Below are 22,812 nucleotides of genomic sequence, written 5' to 3'. Positions count from 1 at the left end.
GACATGGAGGGCTTTGTCCTACAGGCAAGGAGACAGCCACCTGTCCCTTCAGGACCTGGCAATGCTCCAGTTCATCTGTTCATGCAATATGGGCAGGGAGGTAGCCAGGTGCAGGGCCTGCCCTGGAGGTATGACCAGACTGAAGACGCATCACCCAAGAAATGGCGAGCCCAGCTGTGCCTCAAGATGCCCTGAGAAGTCCAACCCCAGAGGGCACCAAGCAAGGTCTTTAATTATAACTTAGGAAAGGACCCATTTCTATGCACTAACCTGAGCCAACAGCACAGGGTAGAAGATGTGACCAAATGCAAGTCCCTAGAGGCCATCCCTTGACTGCCAAACCCCATGTCTGCTTATCAACATAAGAGATTCAGAAAGTGAAGGAAAAAAAAAAAAAANAAAAAAAAAAAAAAACAGAACCCCTTCCTCAGCCCTCACATTCCAGGCCTGCCTGCAGAGGAAGACACAGTCCCCAGCTGGGCAGCAGTGTGGCAGGGAGGGTCCTTCTGCCCTGGAGATTAGCATTCAGCTCCTTTTAAAGCCTAAGATTTTACTGCTCATTACTACCAAAACCCAGAGCTGCTCACTTGGTAAATCCCTGAGAGTCTGCACTGCGGGAGCTACTGCTCTTGGTGCTGGAGAGACAAGGACAGGGACAGCCACATAGTCCTGGCCCATGAGCAGCTCACTGCCTGGCATGGAGCTGGCTCACCCTACAGACGCGGCAATCCACGGAAGGGCAAGGGTATGGCAGCCGCCCAGAGTGGCTCCTGCCAGAGGGAGGAGAGTCTCCAAGGGCTTCCCAGAAGAGTCACCTGAGCCAAATTTACCTGGGGACGGCAGAAATTAGGCACAGAGTGCTGTGGGCAAAGGAGTAGAAGGCACAAAAGTCTACAGGGGATAGAAGTCTCTAGAAATTCCAGGAATGTGTTAAACTCTTCTAGTCACTGTCCCTGTAGCAAAAGCAGCAGTGTGCCTAAGGGTTAAGCCACAGGTTTGTGACTCAGAGCACCTGGGTTCACATTCCAGCTCCACTCTGGAGCTGTGGCTGCTTGGGAGGACATGAAGCCTCATGGGCTTTGTTTCCAGGCAGATGGAATAACGCTGGCCACAGGGGTGTGCTCCGAATATCACTTTCTGCTGTTTGCCAATGAAATGTGAGAGCAGCCGCACCTGACTGTGCAGGGATGGGAGTCCAGGTAAGCACAGGTGCTGGAGGCAAGCTTGCACCTGGGCAGGTGGCAGTGGCTGCGTCACAAGACTGGGAGGCACTCTGGGGCCTCCCTGCTCCTAGAGCTTTGAATACAGAGGTGGAGGAGGATGAGGCAGCAGGCTCTGGCTCCCCATCCCCTATGGTGCACCAGCTCTGGGCACTGCTCCAGGCTTCCCCCAGGCATTGGCAGCCATGCGGATCCCTTTCCTTGCCTGCAGCAGCCCCCTCCAGCTCCCACCCCACGCTCCAGATCTCTTGGTTTGAGAGAACCCTCAGCTCCAGATGACAGTCCCCCAGCAGGCAGATATCCAGCCCTGCAGGAGAGTAGAGACCTGCCTGCCCTCAGCACACCAAAGTTCCTGTGGCTCGGAAGCTGGGGTGGAGGAAGAAGGCAGGTCTAGTGGGTGTGTGCCTTAGGACTGAGCAGTGCAGGGGTGAGGGGGGGGGGGCAGGAGGAGAATATGAGAGTCAAACACACCCAGTCCCTGCTGGCAGCAGAAACCCAGCAGGTCACCAAGCCATCTGGATCCTGACTCCTACATGGACCAGTGATACCCACTTTTGCAGTAGTGGGCACTAATGCCACAAGAGCAGAGCATCTCACTGTAGTGCAGCAGGTAACAACCATCTGGTAAATGGAGCCACCGTGATTGGTGCCCACCACCCACACTCCAACCTGGCAAGCAGCTCCTGGCAGGGACCTGGCACAGGCTGTATAGGCAAATCCTCCATCCAGACTGAGCGACTGACCCCTGGAGTGTCTGTGGGATCCCATGGGAGACAAATTTTGCAGGTTCCCCTCTGCCTGGCCTAGTCCCCATTCTGGGTATAGACCCTGCCCTGCACGCACAGGCACACATTCATTCCCTACATACACCATTGTCCACACCAGGCCCCACAGCCCAGGTAGTACCCCTACCAGGTGGCAGGTGGTTGACTGCAGCATGTGCGTGGTTCCCCCAAAGAAATAACCAACCTAGAGGGTTCCAGAGGCTCTCCCTCCCCTCCTCCTTGGGCCCATGAACACCAGCAGGCTCACTGGACAGGCGCCACCCCGCTCCTGTACCCTGAGTGACATGAACTAAGCTGAGCTCCCAAGATCAGGTGGACATTCTAAGGATAAAGGCATCTGATAACAAGGTGTGACAGGGCCAGGAAGAGGGGAGCCCGCACACGATGAGCATCAAGCTTTCCTTGTACCTCTACTGCTCATGGTCAGACAGCTGCTGCCCCAGCTGTCCCCCACCCTGGTTCCATGGTCCACAAGCAGAGCCACATGCTACTGACACTGTAACTAGGCCACCAGCCCTACAGCCAGACCATCCCCACCCTCGCACCCACCAAGAAGGCCCATCCACAAGCAGATGCCTGCTATCACATGCACACCTGTGTACATGTGTGCACGCACACATACATACACACACTCATGTATAACTGAAGATCCAGAAGCCCAAAGCCACCCTTTCTGCCTGATTCATATCATCCCTCTCCAACTCTGAGTCACAGGTCTCCTTCTCTCCATCTGACCTAGGTCCTACCAGGTCTGGTCAGAGTGGGACTCCCTCTCTTCTGTCTGGACACTGGGAAAACCTTCCAGGATTTTGAAGCCAACACCCCACCCGCTTCAGGCACAGTCAGTGAGAATGGCCATGCTTGCCTTCAAAGGGTCGGGGTGGTAGGGCTTTTGTGAGGACTGCTCTGGGCTCTGGAGGCCTTCGGGAGCACCCTCCCTATGAACAGCCTGCCTGGGTAGAGCCCACCACAGCTAATGGCCCCTCCAGAGGCTGGGTGTGCTCAGAAGCCCAGCAGCGTATGTGCACACACATTCCTGCACATGGGGCCTGGGCGACTCTTTGCTGTCCCCAGAATATATGCTTTGACTTGTTCCCCAATAATGAGATGAGTCACCCTGAAACTTCTACCCTCGTGAGGCAGCTCTTCTTGTGATCAAGAGTCAGGTGATCAAGGTGATCAAGGTGAGGCCCATCTATAGCCAGACAGGTGAGCTCTGGTCAGGGAAAGCCATCGTATCCAGACTAGGGTATAGGAGACACCCATTTATAAAGGGTCAAAATGAGACCAAATTGAGAGCAGGGGGAAGGCCAGACTCAGGGTCAGTATGGGGCTAGCCTGTTAACTATTATGGCTGCATCGATGTGGGGTCTGCTTTGGGAGGCACTGTGCCCCTCAGGAAAGCCATATGGCCCTGAGAGGCTGGATCCCAGGGGGCGACCTCCAAACTCACAGCAGTCACTTGGTTCTTTGCTATCCTGAATCCATACAGGGGAAGCCCTGAAGATGACCTGTTTCAAGCCCCGGGGCAGCCCTACCACATGCACACCTGGAGATTGAGGGAGCCCTGCAGGCCCTGGTCCCAACACAGAGGCCAGTGTGTCCAGAACAGGAGCATACACATAGATAGGAGGCGACACCTGCACCCTCCCAGCACCACTGGAGTCTCCTCAGGATAATCATTTATTATTCATAGTCATCAGCATCTTCATTAATTATTCATATGATCCTTAATTATTATCCTTAACAATAAGAGCAGTAAATAGCAGAAAAGTCCTTGAGGTGCCTAAGGCCCAGGGCCGGGTGCCTCCGGGCAGTTAGACCAGCTAATGCCCCCAGGGCAGTGGGGGGACCACAGACCCCCTGTCCACTGCCCGGCCCTGCCCCTGCCCCTCCCAGTGGGGCCCAGGGGACTTCAGGAGGAGATGGTCCCAAGGGCAGGGAGGAGCTGCTCCTTCACCGTCCTCTCCCCTCCGCGGCCAGGGCCTCCTGGGCAGGGCCTCCGAGGGGAGCGGCCCAGGCGGTGCCCTGAACCCTGGGTGAGCCACACATCTGTACTAGGCGGCCCCACTAACTGCCCGGGTCTGAGCCATGTCTGTGCAGAGGCTGGGAGGTGAGGGCCCCCAGCTGGCCCGGCAGGGAGAGGCGACGAGTGGGCCCTTCTTGGGGAAGCTCTGGGACTCCCGGAGGAAGTTCCTCGAACGCCATGAACTGGGAAACCTGCAAAGACGACGGAGTGTGAGCAGACAGGCAGGACACGGAGAAGGAAGGAGGTGGAGAGGGCCAAGAGAATTCAGGCTACAGAGGTCAAGAAGCCCTGAAGCTCCTGTCAGGTGCACAAGGAGGGGCCTGAAGGGGACAAAGAGAAGAGCCATGCAGACAGCAGGACGGGGACAGCAAAGGGACACACACTGTGGTTGGAAGTAGAGAAAGGCCTCTAAAGGCAAAAGCCAAAGGAACAGAGGCAGCTGGGAGGAGCTGAGGGACTTCCCCCTGACAGAGGGCCTCGCTGCCCAGCCAGGGAAGAGACGAGGGCACAGCCTCTTCCTTCTCAGGGAAAGGGACGCTGAATCCAAACCCAATCTGGAATTAGGAGTCCCTGAGTTGGGACAGGAGCTGGGACAGAAAGAGAGATGAGGTTTCTTTCTGCAATTCTAGAAAGAACTCTGAGGACCTAGAAACAGAGGCAGGCTGGCGGCCAGGCAACTGAAGGCCAGGGAGAACGCCAGGGCAGGCGGGAGGGGTTTGTGGGTGCTGACGAGTGTGCTGGTGAGATCCCTGCGGGGGAGGCTGTGAAGGGAGACTGGCACATTTGCTGACGTGGGCCCTGGTGTCTGCAAACAGGAGCAGGCAGCATATGGGAGGGGGAGCCATGCCAGGTGGGGGGAGGAGGCAGATCCCAAGCTGCCTCTGGGACCCAGAGGAGCCCCCTTCTCCACCCTCAGGAACTGGTACAGGGAGGCCCAACACAGTTGTCCTTCAGAAGGCCAGAAACACATAGATCCTCTTAGGAGAGGACAAAGGGCATCTGAGGACAACCTCCAGCAGAAGGAGATAAATGTAGGCCCAGGAAGTCCTGGCCCAGGGGCTTGGCCTCAGTACCATGGAAATGCCAGAAGCCTTCAAAGAGGGTGCTGTAGTATGGCTAGAGCAAAAAGCTAAGAGGGCAGATGTAAGACTGGGGATATGTCACCACAGCAGGGACCCGGGACACACTGGCACACAGACTCAGGCTCCTCAGTGAGACCTGGCCCTTCAGACAATGCCAGGAGAGCCCGTGTCGCTCAGGCTCTGCTTCCCTGCTCCCAGCTGTCTACCTCCTGCCTTGTTCTCTCCAGCCTCTTGGTGGGACAGAAGATAGGAACCACCCCAGAGAAGACAGGAATAGGATGGGGGAGGCTGGCCACGAGGCCTAGCAGGAAGGGTGGCAAGTCAGGGTAGAACTGCAGGACTGGGGGGGTGCTGTGGGAGAAGGGCTGGGAACTCACCTGAGAAAGCGAGTCCAGGGTGAGGGTGGGGATGGGGCCCACAGGCAGCAAAGGGGAGGTGGAAGTGGGACCAGGCCCCGGGGTGGTCACAGCACTGTAGGCAGGTGGGACCAGTGTCATCTGCCTCTGTAGCAGCTGCAGGACAGTGGCCATGTCTGCACTCAGCCGGGTCTCCAGCCTGGAGCAAGAAGTAGGGAGGGCAAACTTGTGGCCATGGGGGGTGGGGGGATGTTCAGTAGAGACACCATTGTTGACTTCAGGACTGCCTTGGGGGCAGGGTCAACCCCAAGGTCCCTCTCCACTCTGGGTGTCTGGCTCAGCTCTGAGTAGGAGAGGGTCCGGCTGCCTGGACCCACAGACAGGCCTGGACTGAGCAAGCGCCCTTTAGCCCACAACATGGCCAGCACCCCACAGAACAGCTCCTGTATTCCCATATAGTGCAGCCCACCCCTACCCTCTCCAGACATGCCAACTCACCTGTTGAGCTGCCGCTGGAGCGCGTCCAGCCTGCTCTCCACATCACCCCGGGGCCGCCGGCTGGGGCTGGACAGTGGGATGTTGAGGAGGCTGGGGGTGGGGGCGGGGCAGCGAGGCAATTCCTGGTACTGGCGGCCCCGGCTGTCCCCCCAAAAGCTGAAAATGTTGGACACCCCAGAGAAGGCGCCTGGAGCCAGAGAGTAGGGGTGAGGCCGGGAAGAAAGGCCACGCCCCCGCCCTTCGCGCGGCCCCCCTGGCCCCGCCCCTACCTGAAAGAGGGTTGCAGGTGTCACTCTTCTCCCGGTCCTCCGTCAGGGGCTCCCCACCCAGTGGCTCTCCAGGGGGCCTGGGACTAGAGAAGGGCACCAGGCGGAGGGGGCTGGAGCTGCGACCTGGTTCCTCATCCTCACTGCTCTCGGGGCTGGAGGGGCCACTGGATGGGCTCTCCCCCCAGGACTCCCCCAGCCGGCCGCGGCTACTCTGCCCTGCCCCGGCCCGGCCAGGCCCCAAGGCCGACATCTCCCCTGGCTGCTCCGCGTCTGCAGGAAACAGAACCGACCTCAGAGAGGGGAAAGAAGGGAAGAGCAGCGGGCGGCAGGGATGGAAACAGGAATAGAAGCCATCCCGGAAAAGGGCCATGCCAGGGCTGGGCCGAACTGCCTTTTGCTGTCTTCCCCTGACCACTGTCAATCACACTAACTCCCACACAGGAAACGGCGCCCCTGGGCGGGGCTCTGAGGGACCTTCCCCATGGCTGGCCCCTCGCCTCCTTTGTCCTGCAGTGTCCCTGCCCATCAGTTCAAGGCAGCGTCCTCCAAGACTCAACCTCTTGCGGGGGTCTGAGGTGACAGCACTTGCAGGGGAGGTGGCGGCTCAAGCGCGCCTTTAAGGATGGCAGCGTTCGAACAGACAGGGGGCGGAGTGGGCACACTGCGTAAGGAACGCGAAGGTGTGAGGTGCCTGGACAGAGTAGACAGACACTCGCGGCCCGAGCTCCCCTCCCCGTCTCACCCTTGTCGGTGCGCCTCCGGAAGGACAGCTTGCGCTTGCGTTGCCGGTTGAAACCGCCCTCTAACTCCGCGCTGCCAGGGGAGCCCGGGATCATGTTGGTCTGGAACCAAGAATGGTGTCAGAGCCTTCCTCTGCCCTCCAGCCTCACCCAGGTCAGGTCAAGGCCCCTCATCAACATAGAGGAGGTGGGGCTCAGCGCTCCTGCTGAAGGAAATGCCCCCCTCCTTTAGGATTCTTCCCAGGGACAAGAGCTGAAGCTGGATTCCATAACCTACGATACCACTGGACAGACAGGGAAATGGAGGGAGAGAAGCAGCACACTCGCACACTCGAGATCACAGAGTGAAGGTACAGCCCCCAACTGGGAGAAGGCAGCTCTTCTGGGGGTAGCTGGAGATGGCCAACTTACATCCCGCAGGTTGAAGGTGATCTCCAGGCTAGACCAGAAGTGGTCTGAGAACTCAGGGTACATATCCAGCACCTCTAGCAGGTCGTCCCGATGGATTTTATGCAGGTCACAGTAGGTAAGGGCACGCACGTCCCCATTGGACTTGCCAGGCCGTGCATACAGGTTCAGAGGCTCCCCAAAGATGTCATTTTTCCCTGGAGGCCAGAGAGGACAGAGTTTTCAGCCCACCGGGCCAGCATCAGGAGGAGGCAGGTACCCTCCTTCGGGGCATTTCAGCCTGCCCCCAGCTACATAGCCAGGGGAAGCATTAGCCAGTCCTCCCTCCCCAACTCCCAGCAGGCAGGACAGGGCCAAGTGGCCTCAATGCCTGAGGGAAAAGGGGTCAGGAATTTTGGGTCTCCCAACAACTAGGACCCAGCCAAAAGGCCCACCTGGGATACTCCAGCTCTTCCTGTGGCCTTGACTTCCTTGGGTTGTAACCCCACTTCTAGCCCCAAGCCTCCATGTCCCAAACACCCTCCTAGCCAAACACTGCACCCTTATAAGCAATGTTCTTCAAGCTATAGATGAGAACACAGTAGTGAATCGGGACCAGCATTTTTTAACTGAAAGAAAATAGGGCTAGGTGCAGTGGCGCACGCCTGTAATCCCAGCAGCTCGGGTGGCTGAGACAGGAGGATTGCAAGTTCAAAGCCAGCCTCAGCTTTAGCGAGGTGTGAAGCAACTCACTGAGACCCTGTCTCTAAACAAAATACAAAATAGGGCTGGGAATGTGGCTCAGTGGTCAAGTGCCCCAGAGTTCAATCCCTGGTTTGAAATAAAAAGAAAAAAGAAAAGAGGATAGCATACCATAACACAGCATGGAACAGAAAAAGTCGGAAGGTACTACATGTAGTGACGTGTAGTGAAACTTTGACTTAGTTGTGTGGGGTGTATGTTTATTGACTGGGTGTATGTGTTTGTGCTGAGCTGAGAAATAAAAATCTAAAAATCTACTGTAAGTCATGGTCAAGAGTCTGGTGCATCTGCCCCTAAGGTGTACAGCACCAAGAAAAGAACAGACCAGGGCAAGAAGTCCCCAATGGCCACACCTATCCATGTGCACAGGCTGGGTAGAAAGGAAGGGGTGCGGGAGCTATATTGCATGGAATCACCAATGTGGTCTCTAGTTGGGCACTTCTCCCTCCACTGCTCACCTGGGAGGATTTAAATTTGATCCGGCTTTATTTCAGCAGCTCGACCCCCAAGGAGGTTCCTCCCCACCGCCCAGCTAAGAGGGCCGGAGCTGGGTGAATTAAAGGGCCCAAGGAACCTGCCATCAGCCCTGGGTCCACAGCCTCCGTGACTGCATATTCAGAGGGCTGAGGCCCCTCTAGGCTACAGCTGGCATTTCCTATTCAGTGCCCCCACCACGTACCCAAGATGGCCACAACGACATCGCCCCGCAGGATTTCAATAGAACCACGGGAGATGAAGTAGAGTGCCGTGAGCAGGTCCCCAGCGTGCACCAGCGTATCTCCTGGTGGTGCATGTGTGGTCTTGAACTTCATGGCCAGAGCCCTCAGGCAGCCCTTGGTGGCCCCGCGGAAGGGCTTGCAGTGCTGCAGCAGTGACCGGTTCAGGTGCAGGCAGATGTCGGCCTGCAGGCACTCAGGGAAACCTTTCAGCACCTGAGGACAGGTGAGACCACTCAGGACACCCTCTCCTGGGACCCCAACCACTCCCCAGTCCACTGCCCCACACCTCTGTCTCCTCTAGGCCCCAGAGATCAGGATGCTTCCCAGAGCCTCAGAGGTCCAGTGTCGAGGGAAGCACCTGGGCTCCTACTCCAGCTGCACCACCTCTGGATGGGCACCCTTGGTCTCCAGACCTCCACTTTCTCCTGTGCAAGTGTAGAGACCAATGCCTGCTTTCAGCTCTAGCAGGATTTCACGCCCTCCCCTATATAAATGGCCTAAGGGCTCAGCACTTGACCCAGTGGGAGGGGTCTCCAATAAAGGAGCTCTGTGAGCTTGAGTTTCCTCCCGAGAAAAAGGAAGCCACCTGTTTCTCAGGGTCCCTCTTAGCACTGACTGGGTACATGGGAGATAGGCTTGCTGCACCAAGAGGTTCCCGCCATCAGCTACTGGCGCCTCACCGCGTTCATGTCGATGCCGTTGGTGTAGGACCAGGCGTGCTGGAAGTATTCCTCTAGGCGCTGACGCAGCGGGTTAGGAATCTGGTGAAAGCGGATGAACTCCCGCACCCGGAGCATCTGTGTGTGGTAGCGGGCGGTGCCCGAGTACAGCCGCTGGATGATGGCAGACACGTTGCCGAAGATGCTGGCATACATGAGGGCTGGGGGCGTGGGTGAGTGGGGCCGTCAGCATCCGCAGGGACCCCGCCCTCCCACGGGGACCCTCTGCTCAGGCCCTGCACCAGGTCAACGACACGACACCCGCGGTCCGGTCACGTCTCAGTCTGAGAGTGGATATAAACATGCTCAAACACACGCCATCCTTCAGCATTTCCTGCCCTGATTCCCAGACTCCAAACCATGTCATGGTGGTGGGCCCTGGAGTATCTAAGTGGGGGCGGGGCAAGGGGCGAGGAGCTCTAACCGCCTCTCTTCTTTCCAGCCCACCACCCCACCACCCTGCCCCCCACGACCAGCGCCCCGACCAAGCCCCCAGCCCCGCCCCTAGGTACACTCACAGCCAATGAGCATGACGCAGATGGAGAAGATTTTCTCCGAGTTAGTATTTGGAGAGACATTGCCGAAGCCCACGCTGGTGAGGCTGCTGAAGGTGAAGTAGAGCGCTGTGACGTACTTGTCCTTGATGGAGGGACCACCCAGGCCACTGCTGTTGTAGGGCTTGCCGATCTGGTCGCCCAGGTTGTGCAACCAGCCGATGCGCGAGTCCATGTGCGGCTGCTCCATGTTGCCGATGGCGTACCAGATGCAGGCCAGCCAGTGCGCAATGAGCGCGAAGGTGCACATGAGCAGGAAAAGCACGGCGGCCCCGTACTCCGAGTATCGGTCCAGCTTCCGCGCCACGCGAACCAGCCGCAGCAGCCGCGCAGTCTTCAGCAGCCCAATCAGCTGAGGAAGATGCGGGGTAGATATTCAGTGTGGGAGCAAATAAGGAGGCCGGGGGTGGGGTGGGGGAAGGGCATTGTGGCCCTTGGAGAGGGAACTGGAAGTAAACTCGCCAAAGACACCCTCCCAGAACCTTTCTAATAACTGAAGCCACTTGTAGGAAGCACCTCCTACGCTGCTCCCAGCAGTGTCTCATTAATCTTTGGGCATTCTTTAGGACACACTGGTCACATTCCCGTAATGAGAATTAAGAAACAGGGGCTCCAGAAGGTCCAACAGCCACCCAAAGGTGCCTCCCACTAGCTTCCAGGGCACTGGAAGTGTTAGAAAACTGTACTTTGGGTGGACAGATTACAAAAAAGAGCCCCCTCTGGTCCCCTAAAGCCCTTTGGGCAGCCCATATGGAAAGGAGGCACAAGAATGGATTTGTTCAGGTACCCCCTTGCCTATGATGGCCATTTCTCCTCTTCTCCCCTCCTCCGTCTTCAAGCCCCCCCACCTCCCACAGCATCTCTACACCCCCTCATGCCCTCCTGGCCTCTCCTCCCTCTCTCTGCCTCCCTATCGACCCCACCTCCTCAGAGCCAGAGCCAAAGATGAGCAAGTCAAAGGGGATGGCGGCCACCATGTCAATGAGAAACCAGCCCTTGAAGTAGTGGACAGCGATGCGGCCGGGGTGGCTGACCACCTCCTCGTTGGCATTGACATAGGTGGTGCGGAAGTTGATGAGGATGTCCACGATGAACATGATATCCACAATAAGGTCCACCACGGCCAAAGGCTGGCAGGCATAACCACAGTCAGGGGCCTGGGAACCCTCTTCAGTCTCCTTCAACAGGAAGGCAGCCGAGTAGGGCGTGAAGACAGCCGTGTAGATGACCAGCAGCAGGATAAGCCAGTCCCACACGGCCTTGAAGGGGCTGTAGTGCAGGATGGTCCAGCGGTGGATGCGTGGTGCCTGCAGCTTATATTCCGGCAGCACGTCAGCACCCAGAGACAGGACCTGGAATGGTAGGGAAGGTGCAGGTGAAGGACGAAGACAGGCCATGGAACCTCCTGAGTGACAGCTAGTGACATCCCTGCCAGAGCCAAATAGGGTAAGGAAGGAAGACCAGAAACATTTCCATCAGAATGCCCAACCCAACAGCCAAGCAGCCATAACTACTCACCACCCCCCAGACCTGGGCACTACAATTTCCCAAATGCCACACAGAACAGCTGGCTCCACACAGTTCTCTCAGTTCCCATAATTCAGGGCACTGTGCAGTAAAGCTCAGTACTGCTCCCCACAACCAATGCAGACCAGACTGTCAGACAACAACTGGCACCATGCAGTCACACCACACACACACCGCACATACGCACTGTGTCAGTCCAGGAAAATGTTCCAAGGACTCCAGCTCCCAGCACTGCAGTTCCAGAGACAGGCTCTAGACACTTGTCCTACCAGGCCCATGTCTTGCCACTGGCCTAAAGACACCAGCAACCCAGCCTCAGGCCCCTTGCCCTCACTGGCAGGAAGAACCAAGATGTTTCCACCTCCCACTCTCCTAGCCCCAAGGCAGGCTCCCATACTCTTACAAAAGGATACAGAGGACACAGCCAGGCCCAGAGGAGCTGGGGCACAAAATACAGAGGGGCATGCACACCAGGGTCACTCAGGAGCAGCATGCACAGCCTATACAGGCATTCACTCAACAGTCAGGCAGAGGTGGGCCCACAACCCACACCAGGTGGCAGCAGTCATGACACTTTCTCCCAAACCAAACTAGGGAACGCTCAGACCAGCTTTCCCATGTTGTTTCAGAAGCCTCTGTGTGTTCCTCTGTCCTACCTCTGCTCTCCAGAATGCTCTCACAGATATCTGACTCAACCCAAGACATCCTCCCCTCACCCTCCCACCCCGGACCCTGCACTCCCTGGGCAGCTAGACCCAAGGCCTCAACCAGCCCACAGAGCTGCTGGCCCTGCTCCCAGAAGCACTGAGTTCCTGGGACAACCATGTCTAGGCTGGGAGGTGTCCCAAAGAATCCCATTCATTAGCAACAGGGGATCCCTGGGGCCCACCTACACAAAGGACAGGTTGGAAAACACCCATAAATAACCAAAAGGTAAGAGGGGTCATAGTTAGGGCTTTGGCCATGCTGGGATGGACACAGAGGCACCAGACTGGGGGTACAGGGGTAGCAGCTAAGGCCTGGGGCAGGGGAGGAGTCTGTGGACAGGCCTCCAGAATCCCATTTCTGCCCTGCCTTCAGACTAAGTGGGCTGTTCCTTAAGGCAAAGGGTAAATGTGTATGGTGTGGTGCCTTTCAGGGCTCAAGTGGGAACTGAAAGAAAGGAACTGAACCCCACAGGAAAAGGGCAGAAGGAGGTAGCTGCCCTGAATAGGACTCCTCCCTGTGCCTGGAGGTGGGTCCTGTGCCAGGGAAGTTGGTTGTGCTGGTCGACCCCTAACAGCAGTGATCCTGCCCCCAAGTCTGCCCACAGCCCCAGTGCACACATGCATGTGCAGCAAGCCCAGGATGCAAGGTCTGGAACAGCCAACCTCATCGGCCTGAGGGCCAGTCCCAGCTCTGCGTCACTAGCTTCCCACATGGCCTGGGGCCAGGTTTGTCATCCCCTTGACCTGTTGTCCTGTAGAACACTGACCAAACCCTGGGTCCTCATCTGTGGGGGAAGAATCCCACCTGTACCTGTACCTGTCCCCCAGGTAAGAGGGTCATAAGAGCCCAGGCAGGGGCAGGCAGGGGCGGGCAGGGCCAGGAATGGTGGTGGCAGTAGTGGGATTCACAAGAGACAAGAAAGCCACTGGGAGTAGAGAGACAGTTCCCAGGAAGTAACCAACAGCTTGGAGGACCATGGCCTAGGCTGCCCCTGAAAAGATGAGCCAGTTCTCAGCCCAGCATGTCCTCACAACCCACCCAGTGGCCTCCAGCCTCTGCCCTCCTCAGACTCCAGCCTCCAGAACCCCTGAAAGCTCAGCAAGCCTCCCTTCCCTGTCACAGGGGCCATTCCCGCAGAGCAAGGAAGCTCCGCACCTGCGTGCCAGGCCTGCTGTGCTCGCCAGCCTCTCACTGTCCCTGCCTGCTGGCTCCTTTGCCTCCCCAAATCTCCCCACCACCCTCTCTGGGCCCCATCTGATTCCTGTTGTCTTTCTCTCCTCCCTTCGCATTTTGAGGTAGAAGACTGTGGGTCACAGAAACCACAGGGGAGGGCCCCCAGTCAGGGAAACACTGGGAACACAAACCCCACAGGCCAGGGTGGGCAGGAGCTCGGTGGTGGGCAGGGCCTCAGACTCCATGGCTCCCCAAACCACCCGACTTCTCAGGAGGTATCTCCCCAGCCTGAGTTGGAGCCCTCTGCACTTCTCCCCACTTGCCAGCACCTGCCTCAGTGTCCCAGCCCTGGAAAGAGGAGGAGGGGCCCGGGTCACCTACCTCCTGGGCCACCAGGCTGGAGATGCGCACGGCCCGCCTCACCCGGCCTTTCTGGGCCCTGGGCCGCAGAGCCCCTGTCCTGCTCGCCTTCCCTGCTGGGGCCGCCATGGAGGACTTGACTCCCCCCAGCCTGCATGCCCTGGGGCCCAAGGGCCCAACCAGTNGCTGCAGCCGCTCCGCAGCCCGTGCCCCTCCCCCTCATCCAGCAGCCTGGCCTGTCACCACAGATTAATGGTCTCCCCAACACCCCCGCCCCGCCAGTCCAGTGCCGAGCCAGCCAGAGTCAGAAAGAGACACCCAGAGATGGAGAGACGCCCGGCGACTGGCAGGGGCACAACACACAGACACATTCAGACAAGACACGCAGATCCACAAGACACAGGCACCTGCCTCAGGCCCAGGGCAGGGCCGATGCCAGGGACCCGGTGGGAATTGAGAGAGAGAGGCAGGAACCGGAGGGGCAAAGAGGTAGGCAGCCAGATAAGGGCCTGGGGTGTGGGGGAATGTTCTAGAGTCAAGGCCAAGGGGCTGGAGACCTGGCAGAGAGCCAGAGGCAGCAGGAGGCTGGCCAAGGGAGGCCAGAGCAGGGCAGCTCCTTCACGCAGGGCAGCTCCTTCACACAGGCCAACTGGGCAGCTGCTATGGAAGGGGCCTGAGGAAAAGGGGTCCCCCACTGTTCTGGGCTTCTCGCTCACTGCAGAGATTACACTCCTGGTGCCCAAATCCCCAAAGCCATGATGTGAAGAAGGGTTGGGGTAGACTAGGTACTGGGGGTGTTGTAGACCACCTTGCTGCCAGGAGGGGACAAAAGCTAGACTGGCCCTGCCAACAGGGTCATGTAGGTCAAAGCCCCAAAGACAAGTGGTCTCCTCTGGTCCAGGGTTCAGAGACTTGAACCTTCCATATCTTTGCACCCACCACCACCCCCTCCCTCACCCACATGAGGACACCCACCTCTCCAATGCCATGGAGACATAGCGGACACCTCCAGACCATCCTCACACCACCAGCCCCCACCGCCACCTGGGGCATCACCTCAGTTCAGAAAAATCAGGAACCTCCTGACCTTGACCTCTGTGGCTTCCTCTAATTTGAAAGCCTCCTCCTGTTGCTTGCCCCCAGAACCAACTTCACACATATTCTGTAGCCAGACCCTTCACATCCTTGAGGCTACTTTCTCCCACCCACCCGGCCCTCTCATGTCCCCTGCCTCAAGTGCCCTGTCCACCCTCAAGCCATACCCTCCATATCTGCCTGTCACATGGCCCCCTCCTCACCAGTCTCCCTCTCTCCAGGACCTTTTGGACTGTTTCCTCTCCTGCCTGAGCTCTGGAGCATCTCCCCTCCACCAGCCCTCTGGGTTGCCCCACTTCAAGGGGCTCTCACTGACTGGCCCCCATCCCCCGACCTCTTGACCACAGCCCTACCTGGGTGACCTTCTCAGTGACATTGTGAGTCCGCTCCTTTATCTTGGGTGCTATGATCTCCCGGTCACTGGTGGGCGAGGCCAGGAAGGGGTCTCCCTTGAGGTCCACAAAGTTGAGGGTGATTTGGGGAATCTTGCTAATGGTGCGGTAGCGCACGAGGTCCGAGTCTGAGGTGGAGTTAAGCAGGCCACTGCGCAGGGGGTGCATGGCCCCTGGGATGGAGAGGCAAAGTCAGGTCAGGTGGGTGGGCCAGGGGCTGACAGGCAGTCAGGCCATAGGCATTGAGACCAGAGTGAAGACCAAGCCCTCCTCAGGCCAGCGCCATGGGGGGCATGAGCCAATGGGGTCAGATCAGGAGACCCAAAGTCACAGAAACAAGGACCAGATCCCCTCCCCATTTTAAAAAGGAAATGCAGTTATGAAACGAAGGCCAAATGAGGGCGAAGAGAGAGTCTGCTCAGTAGGCCCTGGGGCCTGCCAGAAAGCCAGTGGTGTCAAGAGCCTCCAGGCCTCTGCTGCCCCTCCCAACCACAGCCATCCCTGCTCCAGGAGGTCCTGGGACAGCGGACCCATGGGCCAGCAAGGGTTCTGGGAGTGGAAGAGTATAACGGGATGAATGGACATTTAATAGAGTAAAAGGCCACTTAATGAGATTAAATAAGTGCTTAATGGGATTTCCATCTCCCAGGCTCCCTGGCACCCAGGACGCAGGGGAGAGGGAGGAGGTGGAGGGCCTGGGCTTGCAGGCCTGGTGGGTGGGGAAGGGCGCAGACCTCTAGGTGGGGCAACTTGCTGGGCCTGCCTCACCAGTGCTGGCATGGCGCGGTGGTGGGGGCAGGGCCCCTGCGCGCATGGCCTCGATGTCGTCAGCCGAAGATGCACGGCGCACACTGGCACAGCTCTCTCGGGAGCGCGTCCGGGCCAGGCTGCAGCTGGAGCCTGAGGCATCAGGGTTGAGGCTGTGGGCCCTCGGAGACGGGTGTGGGCCAGGTGCACTGACCGTAGGTGAGCCCGGGCCCACCAGTGCACGCCGCTCTTCAGCCGGCCCAAGCCCCACCACATGGTTGTCCATGGCCGACACCTCGTCCAGGGCCAGTGATTCGCTGCTGGGTGCCGCAGGCGTGAGGTCCACATCCACCACCACAGCTCCGGGGGCACCCGCACTGCCTGCACTGCCCGGCCGCCCAGCAGACTCCCGAGTGGTCAGCGCCAGCAGTGCAGGCAGCTTCAGGCGGAAGGTCTTGGCCCGACCTGTGGGAGAAGAGAGGCCTGTGGCCCCAGGATGCCAGCCACCCGGAGGAGGCCAGGCCTCCAGGAGCTGGAGTCCCCACCACGAGGAACTAGGGACCTAACAGCCCTCCATCCCCAGCCCCAGGCACAGAACTCAATTCCCAAAAAATCAAGTAATCTACCCAAGGCTGATCTTAATCAACTGCTATTGCTAGCCTCACTTCTAGGCCGACTCCACAAGTCCTCCCTAATTCTCTCTACTGCCCTGGAAGGGACTACCCTCCTCATTGTAGGGATGAGGAAAATCAGGCATCGAGGCCTAGAGTGACCCTCTAGAGGTCATAGTCAGTGCTGGGCCTGCACTTGGGTAGAGAGTGATGCCAGCTGCTCTCTCCCATACCCTGGCAGCTGGCATCTGCAGGACCAGAGTCATTACTGTTGTTGTTTTAGAGCTTGAGAAACAAAGAGATGAATGCTTGTACCTGACTCTAGGGAGATTTTTAAATTAATCCCAAAGAGGTCGTCCTGGGTGAGAGGGATGGGAGGTTTTGGGTGACCTGGGGAAAGAGGTGGAGATGTCTTGTCTCTAACCAAAGAGAGAATTCCCTCACATCCTCTCTTCCATTAGCAGGGCCACTTAGGGGAACTTGGCCAGTCCAGGATCAAGAAGGACCACAGGACAGAAACTCCACAGAGAGAGAGAGAGACAGAGAGAGAGAGAGAGAGAGAGAGAGAGAGAAACTGAGTCCCTGAGACACAGCTTTCAAATGAGCAGAGGTATCCACTCCCAGGTGGCCAGGGCCATCAAGGAAGGGTGAGTCTCCATCCCAGAATAGCTCAGGACAGAAAAGACCAGTCCTTAGTGGTGTGGGGTAGGAACCCAGCAGGAAAGGCTGAAAAACAAGTGCTGTCTTGACCCAAGGACGCGTGATCCTGAGCCCTGTCTGTGAGAACTCCCTGGGGTTCTCACACTCCCTCTGTTCCTGTGGAGCACTGGCCTCGTGCAGCTCAGAGCCCAGAGAAGCAAGACTATGTACTCCTGACAGGGCTCACTTACCGGGAGCCAGCCAGCTGGTGGTGGGGCCCCGGTGATTGGTGTCACGTGCCGGGGACCCCACCAGGTCCTTCTCCATCACCACCTCAAAGTTGAGGATGAACATGATGACAGCCCCATCCTCGTTCTTCACAGGCACCACATCCACCAGACACAGGAAGCAGCTCCCTGCAGGGTGGGGAGAATATGCCACATGACACCAAGTGCACAGGGCACAGAGCCAGCCAGGATGGACTCCAGACCCAAAGGGTCCATCCATTTCTGCCTCCCCTGCAGCCCCACGACAACTCCCCCACTCCCCTCCAGCATTCCGGCCCCCATCATGCACCCTGCCAGTCTGGGCTCCATCCCTCACTGTATCTGTCCCAGCTTACTGGGTACATCTTTCCCTCCTTGCCTAGATTCTTTCTCTTACCCTCCTTCCCTATGTGTATTTTTTATCACTGGCTTGTGATCATTTCTTCCTCCATATTTCCACTTCAGTTTTCCTGTCCTCTCAATGTATCTTTGCTTTTTTTCTCATTCAAGGCAGTGTTGCCTCGTGGTCAAGTCCACCGGCTTTAGGCCCAGAATCTCTGGGCTCAGATCCCACTTCGGCAGCTTAATGACGTCTGCATTCTTCTTAAGTTATTTAACATCCCTGGGCCTCGTTTTCCTCACTTATAAAGTAGGGATTATAATGATTTTTTTCTCACTGGTTGCAAAGATTAAATAAGTTGGCATGTGCTGAGAGCTTGGGGCCAGGTCTGGCATGCACTGAACACTACAGTTGACCATGGCTCTGTGTCCCTGTCTCTGTTCCCTCTAGATTAGCTCCCAGCCGTTGTCAGTCCACAATGAGATAAGTAGAGACGTTGAAAGTAAGAGTTTCAAGACCTTTATGGCTATTTGGCATTGCCACGGTATCTAAGCACGCCACCTTGTATTTCACAAAAGTACTTTCCTGTGACATGGTAGAAATAAACTAATAAACTTCTAGCTCTTTCATCTTAACTTTCTTTGTGTTCTTGATTTTCTCCCTCTCGGTCTCTGTCCACAGAGCCTCTTTACTGGGCCAGGTCAGCTCACCCCTCCATCTGGGCTCCTATGGCACCCATGGGCCCCACCCCACTGATCTCTGAAAGAGACCACTGAGTTCTAGCCCTCAGCTCAGCTCTGCCAGGTCCCAGGCATGCTCCTCAGCTCCTCCTCTTCCTGAGGTGAGTGGGGTCCTTTCCTATCCGTCCACTGGTCTTCTCTGCCTCCCAGTGTCCACATTGCCTCTGTGGGGCCTGGCATCTGGCATAACACACCTTGGGAGCCAGTGCTGGCTCACAGTGTCAGTAGCCAGGCAGTGGTGACATGGAGGAGGTGGTCACGAATGGAGAAGAAGTGAGGGGTGATGAGTCACGTGGTACCATCCCATCTCTAGTGACCCAGCCTCAGCTGTCCCTCATGCTCACCTCTATTTCCAAGAGCTTCCTCGGGCTAGTCTCCCTTCCCTCTGACCCTCCCCCTCACCCCCCCCAGTAATGGCAGTGGTGATGTGAGGGGGCGGGGCAGGGACTTGAAGCAGTGCTTGAGGCCTCCAGCCAGGCCTGGGGGGCTGAGTGTGGGGAGGCGGGGAGCAGAGCTGGCTGTGGCGAGCAGACTGGGTGGAAGGGCCTGGCTCCTTTAACATGCTGGCTGGGTTCAGCGCCACCGCCGGAGATGAGGCTGGCACTGAAGCAGCCCAGGGATTCTAGCACCGGTCTAGAATCAGCCACGGGGTCCTCTAGTGGAAAAGGTCTTCTGCGACCAACTTACACAGGACGGTGCCGAGGTAAGAGCTGAACCCAGGAGGAGCTGGTCAGGAAACCTCTGCCCCACCCGACAGCCCTTCCACTCACCGCATCCCAGGCTCTGCACAAGGGACCTGAGCTCAGGGGCTCTGTGTGGGTCTCCCTCCTGCAGCTGCTCTTGTCCCCTGACCTCCGGCCTCTGACATAGAGCTGTGGTGTTGGAGCTGCAGGGGGCTGGGCCCAGCTGGAGACCATTTGGCACCCAGACAGCCCGCCTGGAGTTTATGCCCTAATATGGTGATGGCCGGCAGCGGTCTGAATAGAGACTGGCCTCCTCAGGACTCAGGAGAGGCCAGCGACCAGGAAACCTCAGCCCTGGGGACCCCAGAATCCACCCTGGGCACCCCAGTGATCCAGGCCCTGATTTATAGCCCTCACCAGGAAACCCGTCTCAGAGAAGTCTAGAGTCTAGAACATGAAAGATGGCCCCAACCCTTCCAGAAAGATTGGGGTCTCTGTCCCCAAGACAAGGCCCCAGAAACACTGGCCCTGAGTCCTCAGAACCCCATTCCCAGGTCAGTCCAGGCTACTCAGCAAAAGAAGCCAACTCTGCATTCTAAGGCCTACCTAGCCCAGGACCTTGGCATCTCACAATAACCGTCCCCTTTCCAACAGAGAAGCTCCAGGACAAGCCTCCCTCCCGTGCCAGACACCCTCACACAGCATCCTCACCCCCCTCCCTGTGTTGACATTCAAGAAATTTCTCCTTTCAAATAATCCAGTCAAAGGTCTAGTTATTCCAAACACATGAACCCTGGCCCTGCTTGATGGCTGAAGGGGACACAGATGGGGATGGGGACGGGGACGGGGATGGGGATGGGGATGGAAGGAAAGGACTCTAGGGGCTGAGTAGATCTGGCATCTCGAAGGCACTGTCTCACCTGCCAGGTTGGCCGGTCTTCCTTGAGCTGCCACATCACCCACCCAAGCTCTTCAGCTTGGCCTGCTGGCTAGACCCCACTGACTAGCAGTATGGGGGACAGGGAGGTTAGCCAGGCTACAGATAGGAGCTGGAGCTGGGCAGTAGCACAAAGCAAACAGAAGTTTGTGGGCATTAAGATGCTCAACTTCCCAGCAGAGAAGCCACCTTGAGAGCCAGCGTCCACGCTGCACCGAGGGAGCATGGCTGGCAGGGCATATTCAACAGTCTTGCCTACTCCCTTGCCCCAGTGCCCACCCAGCCCCAGGCCTCCAGCCCACCACTCTTCTCCCCTCTCCTTCCAACTCACCCTGTCTCCCACCAGGGGCTCAGCTTACCCAAGGCAGAGGTGGCCACAGGAAGGGCCACAAGGCCTGGCTGGGCAAGGGTGCAGTTCCGCCAAGAGCCACTCTGTGGCAGGCACGGCCCACACTCCAGAGGCAGCCAGAGCCTTCAGCTCTCAGGGAAGGAGCGGGCAGCCTGAAGGGTGTGGGACAGCTGGGAAGGGGGGGACAGCTGGGAGGTCAGACAGCCTTTGCCCATCGCGTTAGGACACTGAGCTTGTCACATACTGCGGAGTCCCAGGGTGCTCGCCTGCAACACAGGCCCACCCCACAGAGCTGGAGGGATACAATGACATAAGATCCATGTGGCTGGGAGCCTGGCTCAAGGAGGGCTCCACAGACTGGAGAAGGAAGAGAAGGAGGCGAGCAGATGGGTCTCAGCCATGGAGCAGACCCCGGGGCCAGCATGACTTATGTGGCTGATGACAAGATACATCCCACTGCCCCTCCTCCAACCCCCAGCCCCAGCACAGCTGGAGAGACCTCACCTCAAGTGAAGCCTCCCCGCCAACCCAAGCCTGCCTCCACCCCACTGGCCTCTCTGGGGACAGAGACAAGGAAAGGGGAGGCTGCTCTTTATACCTAAACCCTAGGTGCCTTTGACCCTGCTGGCCAGGGCGAGGCACAGCAGGCACTCTCAGTAGGACTTCAGAGGACATGTGGCTCACTGCAGGTCACTGAGTGGGGATGGGGCAGCAGGAGGAACCCTGGGGAAGGAGCAGGTCTGGGTGCATCCACATGTGGCAGAAACAGCTCTCTTGATTCCATGAAGATCCCCATCATTCAGGGCACAGCACCTAGCTTGCTTTCATTTGGTGCCAACTCATACTTGGGAGTATACCTGGGGGAGGCAACTGTCCGGGCCCCGCATCCAAACCCTCCCACATCAGGGCTCCACCCAGTGTCCGAAACCCGATTTCCACCTCTAGACACCACTGGCCCAAGCCAGGCCCCAAGGGGAGCCACACGTGGCTTTATCAGGGGCCAGGCCTTATCTCTCATGGCAGCACCAGGCAGGGAAGAGGAGGCCTGTAGATGACCTGAGTGGCCTTGGGCAAGTTCCTGAGGTCAGTTCTTGGCTGAGGCCTCTGTAAATCAGTATCCTCGTGGCTCCTTCACAGCCTCACGGACATCACTGAGAATATACAGGTGAAGCGTTCGGAGCGACATGACCAAAAGACAGCCCTGGGGCCTGCCCTCTGTGAGCCAGTGTTCAAAAGGACCACAATTCGGCACACAGAACAAGATGGAGGAGGAGGAGACAAACCAGATGGCAGGGGAGCCCTGGGGAGCTAAGCTCTCTGTCCTGGCCATCAGGAGATCGGGCTCTCGCCCTCCCCCTCATTGGCTGTATGACTATGGGCAGGTCACCCACCTCTGAGATTAGACTCCCTGTGGGTTCCACAGGGACAAGTGATTCCCGCCCTGGGTGCCAGATGAGATGACAGATGGCCTTGTGAAAGCATCCAGAGCCATAACGAGGCCTGGTGGCGGGTCCCTGCAGGGAAGGTGACCTCCAGCATCCTCACCCTGGCTGCCTCCCTGCCTCGCTCCGAGCAGGAGGAGCTATGCCCAGAATGGGTCCAAAGTCACACTGAGGGCAGTAGGCTGGGGCTGCCGTCAGCCCTGTCCCCCGCCCCAGGCAGAGGCTGTCTCCCGAGCAGCCACCCAGGGCTGTGCAGTGTCAGGTTATATTTAGCCCGGTGGCGGCGACAGGACAATGCAGCGGGAGCTGCTCCTGGCCAGTGGCCACCATGTCACTAACACCACTCTTCGTGGGCAGCCAGGGGGCCCAGGGAAGGCTAGGGACATTGCAGACCCAGGGGACAGAGGAGGGGAGTCTGAAGGGCCAGTAAATTAGTATGTGTGCACACATGTGTGTGCATGTGTGTATGTATGTGTGAATGCGTGTGCATGTGTGTGCAAAGATGTATAACAGAGCATGTGTGTATCAGAGACAGAGACAGCTCTTGAGTCCAGGAGCTAAGGAACGCAGAGTCCTGGGGGGCAGGCTTGGGGGGCTCCAGCCAGGCCTGCCTGCCATAGAAGCAGCACCCCTAGACAGAACCCTCCACCTGCACTTCCGGCCAGACCCTGCCAGTGATTGTC

At 57.9% G+C, this 22,812-nt stretch overlaps 1 protein-coding gene across 4 annotated transcripts in view; it reads right to left on the bottom strand.

Annotated features, from left to right (window-relative positions):
- Positions 1–3,670: 3,670 nt before the first annotated feature.
- Kcnh2 (potassium voltage-gated channel subfamily H member 2) overlaps positions 3,671–22,812 on the bottom strand; it is a 64,949-nt gene continuing 45,807 nt past the window's right edge. For 3 of the 4 annotated variants that reach the window (XM_048786716.1, XM_015493680.2, XM_048786715.1), the window contains exons 3-15: positions 17,624–17,788; positions 16,144–16,587; positions 15,337–15,548; positions 11,044–11,472; positions 10,085–10,472; positions 9,528–9,727; positions 8,808–9,060; positions 7,391–7,584; positions 6,982–7,081; positions 6,240–6,509; positions 5,971–6,157; positions 5,494–5,671; positions 3,671–4,225 (exon numbers count right to left, since the gene is read on the bottom strand). In XM_048786716.1, the coding sequence (XP_048642673.1) occupies positions 4,076–4,225; positions 5,494–5,671; positions 5,971–6,157; positions 6,240–6,509; positions 6,982–7,081; positions 7,391–7,584; positions 8,808–9,060; positions 9,528–9,727; positions 10,085–10,472; positions 11,044–11,472; positions 15,337–15,548; positions 16,144–16,587; positions 17,624–17,788 (3,170 nt within the window). In that variant the 3' untranslated portion in view covers positions 3,671–4,075. Of the gene's footprint in view, positions 4,226–5,493; positions 5,672–5,970; positions 6,158–6,239; positions 6,510–6,981; positions 7,082–7,390; positions 7,585–8,807; positions 9,061–9,527; positions 9,728–10,084; positions 10,473–11,043; positions 11,473–13,909; positions 14,071–15,336; positions 15,549–16,143; positions 16,588–17,623; positions 17,789–22,812 lie in introns of those variants that run through there. The other variant, XM_015493681.2, reaches the window with a different exon arrangement.

Source organism: Marmota marmota, unplaced genomic scaffold (assembly GCF_001458135.2).
Source record: "Marmota marmota marmota unplaced genomic scaffold, marMar, whole genome shotgun sequence".
NCBI lineage: Eukaryota > Metazoa > Chordata > Mammalia > Rodentia > Sciuridae > Marmota > Marmota marmota.
The sequence above is the reverse complement of the archived record's forward strand: the minus strand, read 5'-3'. Positions and strand labels throughout refer to the sequence as shown.